The following is a 16,740-nucleotide window of genomic DNA, read 5'->3' as shown; positions in this document are numbered from 1 at the left end:
CATGGCCCGGGGGCAGCTGTTCTCAGCTCCTACTCTGCCCTCCCTGCCCCTCAGCATCCCCTCTCTGCCCCACAGGACCACCTGTGCCCCCCAGGTGCACGTGGGAAGATCCAACTTCAGCCTATGGGAGTATTTTATTCTTTGTCTTTTAGGTTTTTATTCTGAATGTGCAAAGCAAGGAGCAGAGCAGGCTGTCAGCACCAGGGAGCAATGTGAGCACTGACTCTGGACTGAGGTAGAGGTTACCTTACAGGCCTCCTTCCTTCTTTCTTTCTTCCTCCTCCCCATCCCATAATGACAGTCCCCTCTGTACTGGGAGGGACTCTGGTCCTGGTGGAGAATTAAACCAGGAAACACATTGATCCCTCTCTCTCAAATGCAGGTAAGCACAAACACATCCACACTGTCACAGATCTTTCATTTCTCTTCAGATCTCAACAGACTCTTGCCAGACTTTTATACCCCTCATGAGAAGCCAAAGACTCCAGAAACAACAAAGTAGTAGCCATAAACTGATTTTACTATTTTTGAAAAATGGAATGCTTCACTTACAGAAATTTAAGTGATGTTTGGCAAACACCACGTTCATTACAAACAAAAAAGAAAATAAACCAAACCAAGTTGACCATAGTATTTGGCTACAGTGCAGCAGCAGTCTCGCTTTTTTAATTAATAATCACAAATTCAAGGCGACCCTGGGTTAATAAAATTCATGACCACTGTCATCTGGCATTAAAAAAAAAAAATACATCTATGTACAGTGCTGTCAGTAGCGGCGGCTAAACCGGGGCTCACTCAGTCTGCTCGTGCGCTCCTGGCCCGCAAACACAGCCTGGATCCCAGCACTCTGCACCAGCTGGCTCTGGTTTCCCACTTGGGTGAAGCTTCCCCGTCTAAAAACAAGGCCAGACAAATTGAACATTGTAGCAATGCATTCTCAATACATGGCTTGGAGAATGTCCTGTCAGAAATGGGCTGATGAAGAAAATAGGCCAGTCACTGAGAATGATTTAACAACTGATGGTGTTAATGTGGTTTAAATTTAGTAAATGTAAAAGTTGCAGTCACTGCTGCTTCTTCCCATAAACCCCTGCCAGGCCAGGGGGCTGGGAGAAGGACAGTGACCTCATATTTGCTGTCACCCCCTTCCATTGAATGTAAATCCCCTTACTCCTATTGGCACAAATCCAGACTCCCCCTTTGTCCTTTATTGGTGAGTTTGTGTCCCTCCAAAGTCCATATAAACCTGTTCCCCTGATTAAACTTTCTCTTTGTTCCTGCCTTCGCCGGTGGTCTCTGTGTGTCCTTTCTGGGGGCTCTCAGAGACCACATGGTCAGGGTGAGCAGAGAGCACACACTTCTCCTGGGTTAATGGACTGATAATCCAGGACCAGGAGAAGTTCCATATCGTTGCAGATTCCTTCAGCACACAACACAACGAGGCTACAAGAAACCAACCCTCATAGAACATTGCCCAGAGAAGTTACTGTGACTCAGAGAATATGTTGGCTTAGTTTGGTGGGTGTTTTTTCCCCCCTTGCCAATCTATAGTTAGAAGTTTTAAGTATTTTTCAGGATTGACACAGGAATTGCTTCTTTACAGAGAAGAATCAATTATTATAAAAACATTATAAGAACTCTGACAGAGCTTCTTACCCTGACATCCCTCCTCGATTCATCCCGTGGCCTGGTCCTGACTGACCAGGCAGGCTTCTATCACCACCTAATTAAAAAAGACAGGAAAAAAAAAGAAAAAGAAAAAATACAGGCTTTTGTGTTTTCCCAATAAAAAAAATTACCTTGTTCCCAGAATTTTATTTGCTTTCTCAGTAATTTAACTACCACTAGAAGTTCAGCAGCAGTAATTCACAGAAAAAAACCACAATCACACTGGTAAGCAGCAAGTGTACCTTGCCATCTCTCATGATCCCGTCCCATCATTCCTCCATCCACATTTCCCTGCCATGTACGATCTTGATGCCCCTCTAACTTTCGACCATGATCTCCCCAGTCACGTCCATCTCTTAAAAAAATAAAAGAACATCTTCTAGGTATGTCCCCTATCCATTTAGCAGCATAGGGTAAAGCCAAACCCCATACAGAAGTGTGTTAAATGGTTAATCAAGCTGTAGCTGTAGCCACCCAATCACTGCAACAAGAACTGGTCAAAGAGGAACAATGAGAAACTTGCTGAACAGCATCATTCACACAACAGAACTTGTTGTTTTCTGACCTACAGAGACATCACTGGTACTGCAGTGGACTGAAAGGCATGGAACAATTCATTGGCTGCCATTCCTCTGTCTGGGGTGTGTAGGTAGAACTGCACATTATGCATCTGGAATATGCCCAGCTTGACCAACCACTTTAAAGGGAAACTGCTACAATTGCAGATGGGTCAGTTCTCCAACCCCACCACTGCAGAGACTCTCACTCCATTTCCTTACACCTGACCACTAGCCCAAAGTGAGACTTCTGAAGGCCCCTCTGGAGCATATCTCACCTGTAGAAATGGAAATTATTTACAAGAGAACCACAGTTAGGAGCTGAGCTAACTGAGCAGCACTTCTTTACTTGCTACAATGCTCCATTCTCTTGATGCCTGTGGGAGCTACAAGTGAATTTCTTGCTCCTCCAGATGCTCAAAGAAACTGCCTGGAGAGAGGATTCATACTTGTCAAACTGCTTCCACTGTTACCCTTCAGAGGGTCACTGAACACTGGAATTTGAACCCACAACCACTTCCCTGTCCCCACAGGCACTAACCGGGGCTGGGGGGGTATCCCTCTCCCATCACTCATTCTTCTGTCAGACCCATATCCACCCCAACCATCCCGGGAGTGACGGTCAGGCCCTCCATGGCGTTCCTCTGGGTAGTGCTGAAAGGCAAAAATGGTACTCAGTTATGAAGAATCAACACACGTTTCTTTACTGATTGCAAAAATTCAGCTTCTTGGATGGTGCCTTTCTATCAGCTGTAAGAAAACAAACCAGTGGCAGACTCATTTTTTACTGGTTCTGCTGTTGCTGCTGTGCAGGGTTCACTCTAGGCATTTATTTTGTTTCACAACTCACTGGTGGGAGAAGTAGTTTCTGTTCTTTAAGGCTTACATTCTGGCTCCAGATTTTTACATTTTACTTAGATTATCTGTCTACTTCCCACCTCTCTTCAGAAATTAAAGGCTTTGAATACCTTTGTGGTATTGGTTTTCACACCTGTCCTTTCATCTGTCCAAGTCATCTGCTTTGCTGCATTACGGAACCACTTATTTTCTACACACCACTGAGGTAAATGTGACAGAAGGGATCCTTCCTCAGCTACGAAACTACAGCAGCTATCTCTTCACACCTAAGATGGTTAACTAGAAAGCTTTTATTGCAACATACCAGCCTTAAGGGATGCTGTACCGTAGCTCCCATCGCTTGGAGGTTTCCCCCTGCCCGTATCTGTGGCTACCACCCTAGCAAGCAGGTAACATAGGAACTTATTCACACAGCCTACAAAGTTAGTTGCTGCTTGAACATCTGCTCAGTTTAAACCCAGTGAGGGCTGTGTTTAAGAACTAGGTTGTATGAGCACTGTGTTCTTTCTGCTTTGGGGTCAGCTTGTTTGGCTTTCTCACTGAAGTGGTTATTTGGTTCTAACGCACCTGCCCATCTCGGTCTGGGATTCCTCTTGCACAGTCCCTTCTGCAACAAAGGAAGAGAAGTTTCAGTTGAATCAACACAGTAATCATAATTCCAATGCCTGTATGCAATAGCACATGAAAAGTGCTCTTCATTAGGCTGTCAATCTGGATGGCAATGTTTCTTCAGTGGCAAGATACTCAAAGGAGTTCTTGTTTCACAGCATAAAGAGATCAAAGTAGCATCTGTCACTGTTACGTGGGCAAGTAAAGCATCACTGAGGCAAGGTCAGGTACTCAGTGATACCAATGGAGAATACTGAGTGAACCTACCAGTATCACAAATGAGTTACAAGCAAAAACAAAGCAGTTTGGTTTTCGCCAAAGATCCTTTGAGAGCAAAACAGAAGCCTCAATGGCACTAGGCAGAAAACATGTTTCCATTCTGTGGAGCTAAAAATCTGCATTAGCCAGGCTGCAAAGACGAAAATATGGAAAGTTTTAAAGCAAAAGGAAATGGCCGAGTCTTAGGCTAACGAACAGGGATTCACAAATCAGATTTCCACACATCTCCAGAGGAGCTGGAGTACCTCCATCAGCATCATGGCAGACTACATTAGGACCTGGCTTATAATCTTTATGCAGCCCCTTTCTGATATGTCCATAACCCATGAAAACAAAGGATTGCAAGCACATATGAAATCAGACATGGGAAATGCACCAGGGTCGTTTGCTTTACTCTTATGACACCCTCCAAGCCATCAATTAAGCTACAAAGACATCAAATTCCCATTAAGATATAGGAAGAAGAGACCCTGCCTTGCCAACCTGTCCAGACAATGATCTTGGTACCGTCCCCGGTCCCTGTGGTCGAAGTCGTGGAATCGGTCCTGGCGGCTGAACTCGGAGTGGTACCTGTCCTCGATGGCCAAGCGCTTCGCCTCGGGCCAGTACGGGTCATCCCGCCTGCAAACGTGGGCACCATCAGTGGCCATCACAAAACAACCCTCCCCTGCCTGCTCTCCTGACAGCAAACATCATTCAACCCCATTATCCAAACTACTGCTTTTTTTTTTAATAATTAAAAACATATCTGCATTAAGAAGGAATCATGTTTTGGTTTCAGAGAAAACCAGGTGTACTGACACTACACATCAAGTCTAATTTCAGCACGTGCTGACACGAGAAGAGAACGAGTATCTATTCCCACCAGCAATCCTGCTATAGTTGATACAGTTACTATTCTTGGTCACTGCTCTTGGAGAAATAAGAATAAACATCCTGTAATAACAGAAGAGTGTTTACAAGTAAACAAGCAAGACATTTCTCTTCAAGATCGCTATTAAAGTGCTGTGAATGCAACACAAGTGGTCTTTCAGTTGTGAGCTTCAACAACTGCTTTCCCAAGAGCACCTGGAGAGGCTGGAATGCCACTGCCATCCTCATTACCTGCCATCGGGATCGTAAGGCCTCCTCATGGCAGAGCGCCGCTCCTGCTCGTAGCGCAGCTGCTCCTGCTGGCGCCGCAGCTCCTCCCTCTCTCTCTGGATTCGCTCCTGCTCTCGCCTCCTCTCCTGCTCTATGTGCATTCTTTCTCTCTCCAACCTCTCCCTCTCCAAGCGCTCTCTATCAAGACGCTGCCTTTGAAATTCCAGCCGTTCCCGCTCTCTCTGGAGCCTCTGTCTTTCATCCCGCTCATGAATGGCTTGAAGACGCTGCTCCCGATCTCGCCGCTCTCTCTCTCTAATTTAAAAGAGATACTTCATTTTCAACTGAGAATCTTAAGTTCTAAGCTCTTCTGCTTCTTTGTTTTGGGTGGGGTTTCTTGTCTGCTTTTGCCCTATTGTTTTTCAAGTTTTATGTTCTTCCCACTAGCTACTTAAATGCAAATTATCTCTTCCCAATTAAATAAGCTTACTTTATGGGAAAATAAAAAAACCCCTACAGATAAAAAAAGCCAAGGTGAGCATTCTGCCTAAGAAACACAGTATCTACTCCAAGTCATGTCTGAGAAAGCTTTCATACAGTAGAGCATGTCCTGAGACAGAAGTCTGACAAAGTATTTACAAGCTTCCAGGGGAAAACCAAAATATGGAAATTCAAAGCCAATCAAGAGGAACACAAAACCTGAAAGCACCTACAAAAGTCCTGAAACAGGCTCAGAGAACGCTGATTTCAGCAGTAAAACCCTCTGCTGTCTGGCATTATGTCTGTTTTACAAAGAGATTAATATCAAATCACTGAGATACCACTGCTGGGGGGGCAGCACGACACTACTTTGCAGCCTGTTGAAAACACAGACCATACCAGGGAGGTAAAAAAGAAACAGCAGAGCTCAGAGCAGAGCTGGGAGGACTCACCGGCGCCGCTCGGTCTCCCTGATCTCTCGCTCCCTCTGTCTCTGCCGTTCACGTTCTCGCTGCTCTTTGATTTTATCAAAGGATAAAATATCTTGCTTTTCTTTGCTCTCAGATTTGCGATCCTGGCTTTTTGTACTCTGAGTTGAATCAAAACAGGATGTTAGCTGAACACAGTGGATTTCTAGCTAAAATTCCTAGGCAAATGCCTGCTTTGTGTCAGCCTGAACAAAACAGACTGTGACTCCTTCCCAGAGGCCAACAATGTTGGAATTTCAGGGAAAAAAGAGTAGGTGAGGGAAAAGTATCCCACATTTGGCTACAACTTCTCAACAGTTTAAATACACATAAATACTAAGGGCACATGACCTGACTGGCACTGATGGCAAACAATACACTGCTTTTATGGTCACCAGTAACTACACTCCAAGCTTGGGGAAAAGACATCTCATTTTCATATTGCAACTCTACTTCTTCAACCAGGACAGCAGAGAAAAACTATAAAGAAGGTGAAACAGAAGCATTTGCCATTAACACCTCCATGCTTTCCAAAAACTGATAAAAGGATGACTGTACCAATATGCAAGGCAAAAGCCCTTCAACTGTAAGCATAAAAAGCTACTTGACATCTGTTTTTACACAAAAGCTGCTCTGAAAGTTGGACTTACCCTCTCTTTTGATGCAGATGTTTTCACACTAATAACTGGCTCTCCTTTATATTTATCCATTACCACGGTCCTTTCAGTTCCTCGACTCGCTAGAAAACAAAAATACATCCAAAAATAAATAATACACAAGATATTCAACAATTCTTGTAAGATTTAACACTGTGAAAATAACAAACAGTAAAAAGTTATTTTATTGAGGTTATCATGAACTTACAGAACTTATTTACGATTCAAACAGCTTACCAAGATTTGGCCAAGTTGAGGATGGGGGGCAGTAAAGCTACCACAAAATTACAGTAGTATTTTCTGGCAGGGATGACAAAAAAAAGCAAATTTAATTTAGTTCTCCTGTCTGCAAAATACATCCCTTTGCCACAATTAAAAAAAAAAGAGACAAAAAAGAAAAAAGCAGCACACAGAATGACACACTGTGTCAGGTCTACTGATAGTTCCATAAAACTCCATAGTTTACTATTTTGAGTAGTTAAAGTAATTATGAAAACTCTGCTGTAAGTTATAGCACTCCAAGTCATAAATTTTTCAAGGTTATTTTCTGATGTTGTTTGTACATGAGCAAAACCTCAGTCTTACAAAGTAAATTTCCTGGTCTTTTTACTGAATTAGCCATCACATCTAATAAGAACACTGAGGTTTGCAGAAGGTGAAGTCAGTTCTGAATCTTTACACTTGTTCTTCCATTTCCCACCGAGCTGAAAAAGGAAATCTTTTCTGATGCAAAGTAAAAGTTTTGTGACAGCCTCCACATTCTTTGTACCAATTTTGCAAATTTTTTTTTAAACAGGTATTTTTGAGAGCATTTCTGAAAGCCAGTCAGCATTACCCGATTTGCTTGCCCTAGATCTATCAGAAGATCCTCCCTTTTGCTCCTCTTTCTCTTTCCCTTCTTTTTCATCTTTTTCTGATTTCTTAGCATCATCTTTTCTGTCGCTCTTCTCCTCCTTCTTAATGCCAACAGACCTACAAAAAGCAGGAAAGAAAAATGCCACTTTCAAAAGCAACAAACCACTTGAAAAACAAATATTTGAAGTATCACTTGCTAACCATGCAGTCTGTCTATCAAGACAAATTAAATCCCGGAAATATTTGTCAGTTAAGAGACCAAGCCAGAGTCAGGGGACAAGTAACTGATAAAAATAATGGTTTATCTAGAAACAAGTTGATTAGTATCTCCTGATATAACTAGTCTTGATACTAACCCTAAAGAGCTTTGTATTTCTGACCAGAGAACCAATTAAAAAGGCCTTACTGCTGCAGAACATCAATTTCAAGTTTTCAATTATTACTCCTATTTCAGATGCAATATGAAAAATCAAGACTTATCACTATTACTGTTCAACTTGGTCACGTGTTTGTATTTCAAACAAGTGGTCTTCAAATGCAGAAAAATACAAAACAGCACTTTACTTGTCAGATTTGGACTCTGCAGAATGGTGCCTGTCTTTTTCCTTCCTTGTTTCACCTTCCTTTTTGTCTGAAGGCTTTTTTCCAGCTGGTTCATTTTTTGCCTAAAAATTTAGCCAGAAATAATCGCACAGTCAGAGACAGACATTAAACTTGCACCCCTTTATTTTCATTACACTCCCATGAAATAACTCCCCCTTACCTTTTCCACAGAGATCATTTTGCCATGGAGCTCAGTTCTGTGGAGGTGATTAATGCACTTGGTGGCTTCCTCAGAGGTTGACATGGTGACAAAGCCGTAGCAGCGAGCGCCAGGACTGCGGGCGTTGGTCACCACTTTGGCACCCACCACCTTTGTGGGAAAAAGAAATAATAAAAAAAAATCTTTGATTGCAGATCTGCCACTAAAATTCTAACTTAATCATCACTTCATAGAAGCACAGAATTGTTAATTTTGAGGGGATCTTTAAAGGCCATCCAGCCCAATGCCCTGCACTAGTTGGAGATGTCCCTGCCCGTGACAGGTTGCTCAGAGCCCCACCCAACCAGGCCCTGGATGTTTCCAGGATGTGGCATCCAACCTGTGCCAGTGTTCCACCACCCTCACTGTAAAAAGTGTCTTCCTTATACCCAGTCTGAATCTACCTCTTTTAGTTTAAAACCATTCCCTCTTGTCCTACCAGGACTCTGTCCCTCACCCTTCAGCACCTCTGCCTACCAGTCCCACAGTATGGCACCTAATCCACTTTTAACAGGCAGGAAATATGCTCAGCACTCAACATTCCATCAGCATTCCCAGAACACATCACTAGGCTTGTCTGACAGACAGCAAAAGAAAGGTCATTGTTTTAACTTGATCTCCATATTATTGGGCCAGCCTAGAAGTGCCTCACTGAAGACTACAGAGCAATGGTTACCCCCAAGTCAACAGAAACAACATGGCTGAAAAGGTTCAAATTTAAGACTATTACATATGTTCACAAAAATGTATAAAATAAGCACCAAATTCTATGAAAGAAGTAACTCTGATGGTGGTACAGGTAGTTGATTACAGCTCTGCTGAAAAAGAGACCACTGTCATCATCAGAGAAAATTCATCTTCAAGTTGCTGAGCAGGTCAGGAAGTTACAGAAGATATAATTATAGAGGGAAGGTAATAGTCAAAATAAAACTGAAAAACCCCAAATTACTACCACTTTTTTTTCTCTTTCAGGACACCTGTGCTAGTTTCAATACACAGATGACAATCTTGTGACAGCCCGAGGCACACACTTAGTGACAGAGACATTTAATCCTACATTCAGAAATGTATTTGGCAGAAGGGGAGACAGTCACACAGAGTGTTCTCCCTTCCACAACTGCTGCTCTCATACCCTGGTGGGCACTGCAGAACAAAAGGAAGCCTGCCCTCAAAGATCAGATTTCTCAAAGGAATACCATTTGAAATGGAAGAGTTTAAAACAGCATTACCTATCACTGGACACTCAAGATGTATAATTAGACTACAGTCCACTACAAGACAATCTACCAATCTGTCTTGTTGAGAACTGCCTCATTTTTGCAGGTACCTGCACAGATATTCCCTGCAAACTGTATTTCTGCTCCCCATCCCTCCTTTTCAGACAACCTTCTTTATGAAGTGTGCTACTTTCTGATACAGTTTCAGCCAAACACAGGGAAGTGAAGCACTCAGCCCACCCAGTTACTCATTAGGGAAAATAAGGGCTACATTTAAGGTCAGCCTTTTGGATTGATGGTTTGGTAATTTACATATCCATTACCTACCTTTCCATACTTGCTGAAAAGATTCTTCAAATCTGTAGCTCTAGTAGAGGATGAAAGTCCACTAACCCACAAATTCCTGCCAGAACCACTCCCCACACGGCCTAAGGGACAAAGGAGCCAAACATAAAAGACCAAGTAGCAGACAAAGGCAACAGTGCAAAATTCAGAGTCCTACAAAACCCAATTCTTCATAAAACTCTTCAAACACAATTTTACTTCTACCTCTTCCATTCATTCTTAAAATAAATACACAATAGCCTGCAAAAATGAGCTCCTGAACTCCACCCTTAAATGTTTATTTGAACAGTCTTAATGCATTTTTAGCTACGTATTTTCTTCCTGTATCTCAATCACTTTAAGGAGAATTAAAAAGCATTAAATGTTAATTCACAAGAGGCTTGTTATTTAAAGAAAACCCAACTCTGTTGATCAGTAAAGTTACAAAAGTTACATGAACTGAAATTTTTAAGCTATACTTTGAAGGCCTGTGTGACAAGTGCATTGAGAGTTCACTGAACCAACAGCCCTCACCAGAACTGCCACACAGAGTAGAAACCCAAAGATTCAGGCATATGTTAACATTTTTCAGACAAATCTTGCTCTTTCTGGTGCCTCACAAAGCTAGTGGAACCCCAGCATAACTATGACAACACGAGAGGAACATGCTTAAAGAATTAACAAGACATAAAAAGAAGGAGAAGGAAGGCAAGTCAAAAAGTGAGTAGCACTAATGTACCATGTGCTCCTTTGAATGTTGACTGCCTACAATTAACTCACAAGTAACAATCAGATTTCACCCCATATTTATTCCAGGTCCTTTGGACATTAAAACAAACCACAAATAACCCACAAACGTACCTTTCTCATCTTTTGAGGTTGTCTTTGCATCTCTGTCCTCCTCAACAGGGCTAAAGACAAAACACCACATTATTCAACCAATTGTATGCAAAAAGAACATTAATTCTAAATAGCACACTAAAATTGGATACCTACCAGTAAATTAGTTGCAAACTAAACACTATAAATGCAAATTTATAGAAGAGTGACAGGAAATAGGGATTTGTACCCCAAAACGGACAATTCTGTTTTGCACATGACAGAAATAAGAGTAATTTGGGAAAACAACCTTTGAAGGTTGAGGAAGGAAAGAAATCAAACCCACTGCGTTTAAAAACCAAAAAATTAAAAATATCTGCACATGGAGAAATCAAACACACTCTTTAGGAAGAGGCTACAATTTCAGCAGTCTCGGTGGCCAATTGAAGGAAACAGCTTATTCGCATCACTTAAGGACCAACGATAAAAGATAGCATCTGGTCTAGAACGGAGAAAAAACAAACCTCTTTTTCTGATCACCGCCCTCACTGGCTGAGGACTCTTTAGTGGCAGGGGATTCCTCAGAATTAGCTTTCTCTTCTGGTCTCTTGCCATCTTCTTTGCTAGCTTGGCCTTCGGGGCCTGCGCCTTTGGCCGCCGGTTCCCCACCTGAGGCTTCCGCGCCTTGGCAGCGTTTGCTACTCTGCTCGCTCAGGCTCTCTACTCCTACACATTCACAGTCCGGCTGCTTCTCTTCCTCTACAGTCTGTTCACATGTCTCCCCTTTCGCTACAACTAAACGCTTTGCTTCCTTCCTTGCCATAGCCTGGGCCGACTTGCTGTCCAAATCTAAAGCCTCTTCCTCCACCTGAGCGGCGGCACCAAGAGCGTCCTCTTCCTCCGCCAGCCTCTTGCCTGGCACCTCCTGACTTGCTTCCTGTGCTTGCGGCCGCTCCGCTTCGGAACTTTCTTCGTTAAGTACTTCAGATTTACAAGTTTCCCCCAAAATGTCGAGTATTTTCTCATTTTCTACGGATTTAACAGGAATAGAATGGCACAAGATTTAATCACCAGGGAAATACAGCAATCACAAATGTGGAACTGGCATGGCTGCCACACTAACACCAAGAGAACTCTAAGCTACACAGAGATTGGAAAACCACCCTAGTGTACACAGTGTTACAGTGCTACGCTAACTGCTCTCTCACCAACGACCAAATCAGCCCTCACACCGTAACAGGCAAGAAAAATGCCCCCACAGATTTAACAAAAAACTTCTCGCTCATCCTCCATATTCTTCAGCAAAGTGTTCAGCTCTGTTTCTTCTCTAGTCAGCTTCCACAGTCCGAGAGGCTTAACTGAACGTACCAAGGCACTGAGAGTTCGTTTTCCAAATTCCTGCGAGATTCTTTTAGCAGACAGTCCAACATGAGAACTGGGCATCTTCTGATGGTGCACGAGTGTGTTTGCAGTCCAGAAAGTGAATAGGATCTGTAGCAAGTTCCTGTGATCACAGCATGTTCCTTCTTCTGAAGTCCCGTCACTGTTTAATTTCTGTTCCTCGCCAGAGCTTTGTACCACCTACACTCCTGTATTTATATTCACACAACTACTGTACAGTGTGATATCACAAGATCTGTTTTCAGAACCTTTACATCTTTAAGGCTCGTTCCTTAACTCCACTCTCTAGCAACAGTTCTATGGAACCATTTTACTGCATCAAACATGTTTTCAGAAGGTGGTTATTCACAGATCTGGTGATATGACTGGGTTTCCAATCTCCATGACCCTGCATTGACCTGGATTGTCCACCACAATAAATGAACACTACAACAATGCATTTAAAAAAGAAACAAATAGGGACGCAAAAAGCCTAAATGAAGAATGAAACTGTTTAAATGCCCAGGACTCTTTTTTTCATCAAAAAAACCAAACCCAACCAAACAAAAAAACCCAAACAGTACCTGGCTCCAAAGGTAACTCTTCAAGTTCCTGCAGTGAAAAAGATTTTAAAAAGGAGGAATATCACTATTTCATAAGCCAAGTTGTTTTTCTGAATGACATCTTTCAACCACCCCAATAAATGACAGAGTTTAGGGGAAGTGCTCCTATAATTTAGCCTATTGCAGCTTTGAAAACGTTGAAATTTAAATAAATTTGTCAGAAGAAAATTTAACATGAGATTTTAACGTCCACAAAGCTTTCTGTAAAAACTTCTAACGTAAGTTTCTCAAATTCAGACACCTGTTGAACACATGGTGCACATTCACATGGGTAAATAAATCAGCAAGGGTAAGCAGCACAGAGAAAAGCTTATCTTCATGCTACCCTTTTCTCCAAGGTACTTTGTGAAGTCTCTTTTCTGAAAATAGGATCAACAGACACAACAGCTTCACCTGGAGCTTCACCTTAACCCACCACGAGTGATCTGGAAACAGGGTCAGTATTTCAGCAATAATGTTCAGCTTCCTTGTCAACATGGGATAAGGCACTGAGTTGGTTTATACTCCAGATAAAAGGAATCCAATCTACCACCAAACTCAGTATGGAACATTCATCACACACACACATTCTCGTAGATACACAGATCTTTGCCTATATGACTAAATTAGAAAGCCATTAGTTCCCATTATTTGCAGAGTAAGATGCACCCACTGTGCACTACCAGTACATACACTGTCTTAACATACACTTTAATATGTTATATCTTATGGTTTTTTGGTTTGTAAAGAAAAACTGGCTACCATTTACCTTTATTATGGTTAAATCTGATGAAGAAGCATCTAAACTGTTCCCAACATCTTCAAACTCTACCTTTAAAAGAAAATAAATGGAAGACATTTTGTTATCTATAAAAGAATATTGTGGGTGAAACCTGAATCAGAAACTGAGGGGGTTTTTTTCTCACTGAGAACTGGTATTAAGCAAATATATAGAGCACCCAAACCAACCAATAGGGGTAAAAACTGAGCAATGACCCCCATGGCTCACCCCAATCCCCTTCACTCTTCCAAATCTCCACTGACTGGATAAGCTTGCTCATTACTTCCTAACTATGTTGGTCAGCTCACAAAAATCTTTTAGATATGGGGATTCCAATAAAAAAACTTCCTCTGATTTGCCTCTCTTTTATTTACAGCAACAACACAGAAGCAAAAACCTTATGGGACTCAATAATTATTTCCTTTAATGATAAATGCAGACCATGGGAGCAATTTAGTCACTGGAAAAGCCCATTTTCCAGGTATCTCTATTTGACTTGTGTAGGACAGGGGAGAGGGTCAAGGTTATTTCTGCAACTGTCAGATCAGGACAGGGGAACACACAACATTAAAATCTTGCAATCCAGACTTAAGACAAAATGTCCACAAACAACACACACTCTCCCCTCTTAGATGGGGCAGAAAGCACTTCCTTCAAATGCTTTGCTGCACTTTTCAGGAGATACACACTTGGTTTGGGGGAAAAGGATTATCTTTAGCTCAGATGAACTGTGTCATATAAACAGGGCAACAGCCAGACTAACATGGAAAGCCAACATAAAAGTACTTTCAATAACTGGGGAACTTCAAGACCCAAACCTAATAGAAAAATAACAAACAGGTCTCTGAATGTTGCTGTTCATTTGAAAAGAAGGAAATAAGCTACAGTATTCACATGCCTCACAAGGTCTCTAAAATAAAGATGTAAAAATGGGAATGTAAACAAAGTGAAGCAGAATTCAAAGCATGACTAAAAACAAATGCTTTCTGGACTGCTATTAATTCACACAGTCACATGGGTACAAACAACAACTAAGTATTTTAAAGTTAAGAATCACATTTCCACAAATATATAGAAGAAAAAGCAATGGTCATAAGAACTAGTAGAGTCCCAAATAGTTTCAAGTATTCTTTAGCTACCATTTTGCTATTTAATTCAGAAATAAATAAACTATATATAAAAAAAATCTGATTCCACACACATAAGAGATGCATACCATCACTATTGGTATTTCTCTTGATTCTTCTTTAATTTCTGAAAATTGTGGGGATGCTTCCAAGTTACCTACAGCATACTCTGTAGGCTGATCTGGAAGTTCTTTCACTTCTGCATCAGCATTTTCTTTACTATCAGACAGCGAGTCAAGAATATTATGAGCACTGTAATCCTCTCCGCAATCTACCACATTGCCATTATCTATTTCAGCTTCATCTAACACACTAATATCCATCATGTCAATATCCTGCAAGTTATCCAAACTTGCTTCAATATCGTCCTGTAAAAAGAAGAAAAGTACATGTAATAGTCATTGCAACTTGAAAGCGATGCTGTTGTTACTTCGTTTCAAACCCAGCCTCGCATACCTGTCCATCTCCCGAGTCCTCTTCCAGGCCATTGTCTTCTACTCCCTCTTCCTCTGGTCTACGTCCTAACAACATTTATGAGCATTAGAATGAAAAGACAGTAACTACATATGTACCCTTTAAGTTTTACTTTTCCACCAGAGTTGCTATTCCCTTCAGTTCTCTGCTTCACCCTTACTTTCCACAACTGTTCAGGAACTGACAGCCCCGTGTCTGGCAAGAGCTCAGGCAGCACCTTCTGTGCCCTCCCCACAACATTTGGCTCAGCTGAGACTGCAGCAGTTTATTATCTAAACCTTTCATTTCACTATCAACATTTATTAAAAGGAAAAAAACCCAGGCAACCTAACAAAAAACACCAACACAAACCAATGACATTAGTTATAGCTTTGGGACTGCAAACAGTCAAAACAAAATCAACCAAAATTGAAACAGAAAAGATTAGCAAGGTTCCATTTCATAAGTACAGCTGCTTGAAAACTCAAGGGAGATGGGACAGAGATTTCTCTAACTACTCTATACCTTTGCTGCTTCTTTTTGGAGTTTTCCTTGTATTTTCTGAAACCACTGGAATTTCATCAGGATTCCCTCCTTCCTCCTCAATAGCCTGGCAAGAGGAAAAGATAAAGGTAGACATGAAGACAGACATAAGAAAACTTCATTTGTGCATTTTGTTGAGTTCAGGAGCCGGACACCAGGGGCTGAAAAAGTCCAAAACAAGAGTCTGTCGCCTTGAACTAGACATCAGTACATGGAAGAACCATTAGACCAAAGCAACGCCGCAGGAAACGTGATGTAAAGTTTCTGGAAAGCAGTTAATAAAAACTCGTCAATGCTACAGCATTTGCAAGTGTGCACTGCTGTGACAGCGCGAGAACCGAGGCTCAGTGAAGCTGCTAAGATAGCAAACATTCTGACGAGGACACAGCGCACAGTCTGCCCACTGGAGAGCCACAACAACCCCAGCAGGCAGCACAGAGCCCCGCGGACAGCGCCGGGAGTACCAACCCACCCACGGGCTCCGCGGAAATCCCAGGCCAGGCCCTCTGGGGCCGAGTGCCGCGGCAGGGCCGCTGGTCTGAGGCACGGGGAAGGCCTCGCCGCCCGGCTGGCACCGAAACACCCGCAGCCTCCGCCGGGACCGACCAGCGCGGGGCCTGCCCCGCCAGGCCGCGGCCCTTTGGCGCCATTTTGCCCTCAGGGCCGCGGGGGGCTCCGGCCGCCCCTTCCCCTTCGGCGCCTCCGCTCCCCGCTCACCCTGCGAAGCCGCTCCATGAGCACGCTCTTGTTGCCCACGCTGTCCAGGTTGCGGCGCTTGAGCTCGGCCCGCAGGTCGATGACGCGCAGCTCGCTCAGCGGCCGCCGCCGGCTTTCGTGCTCGGGGCCGGGCGCCGCCAGGGGCACGGGCTCTCCGTGCGCGGCCGCGGGCTGACTGTCCGCCATGGGCCGTCGCTTCGGTAGGGGGAGGGACAAGGCGGGATAAAAGCGAGGAGGGAAAAGCCGCGGCGGCCGCACAAAATGGTGGAGACACCGGGACGGGCCGTGAGGGGCGGGCAGGGGCGGGCACAGCCGCGCACGCGCACCGGGCCGGCGGGGGGCGCGGGCACGCGCACCGGGCGCCCCGATACGTCACCGCGGGAGCGCGCGCGCGCCCGCCGCCCTTGAGGCGGGCACCGCCGCTGTGCGCATGCGCGAGGGGCAAGGCCGCGCCGTATTCCTG

General features: G+C 43.4%; 1 protein-coding gene across 5 annotated transcripts; it reads right to left on the bottom strand.

Annotated features, from left to right (window-relative positions):
- Positions 1–499: 499 nt before the first annotated feature.
- Positions 500–16,592, bottom strand: LOC139683343 (scaffold attachment factor B1-like). 5 transcript variants are annotated; one of them, XM_071578404.1, is made up of 21 exons: positions 16,278–16,592; positions 15,543–15,627; positions 15,021–15,085; positions 14,654–14,932; positions 13,426–13,488; positions 12,639–12,666; positions 11,199–11,703; positions 10,717–10,766; positions 9,859–9,959; positions 8,276–8,425; positions 8,077–8,177; positions 7,493–7,629; positions 6,652–6,740; positions 5,987–6,123; positions 5,076–5,369; positions 4,446–4,592; positions 3,651–3,690; positions 2,767–2,879; positions 1,911–2,023; positions 1,657–1,723; positions 500–893 (listed from the first exon to the last, which is right to left on the bottom strand). In XM_071578404.1, exons 1-21 carry the CDS (start codon positions 16,461–16,463, stop codon positions 767–769), a joined length of 2,877 nt encoding a protein of 958 aa, XP_071434505.1. In that variant the 5' UTR covers positions 16,464–16,592; the 3' UTR covers positions 500–766. The 5 variants fall into 5 exon arrangements, 4 of the variants coding, with proteins under 4 accessions (XP_071434505.1, XP_071434506.1, XP_071434507.1 ...); XM_071578405.1 differs by having other exon boundaries at positions 4,455–4,592; positions 16,278–16,591; XM_071578406.1 differs by lacking the exon at positions 14,654–14,932 and having other exon boundaries at positions 16,278–16,591.
- Positions 16,593–16,740: the final 148 nt, after the last annotated feature.

This window comes from Pithys albifrons, chromosome 27, assembly GCF_047495875.1.
Source record: "Pithys albifrons albifrons isolate INPA30051 chromosome 27, PitAlb_v1, whole genome shotgun sequence".
In the NCBI taxonomy this organism is placed as follows: domain Eukaryota; kingdom Metazoa; phylum Chordata; class Aves; order Passeriformes; family Thamnophilidae; genus Pithys; species Pithys albifrons.
Note: the sequence above shows the minus strand (reverse complement) of the source record. Positions and strands in the feature narration are given on the sequence as shown.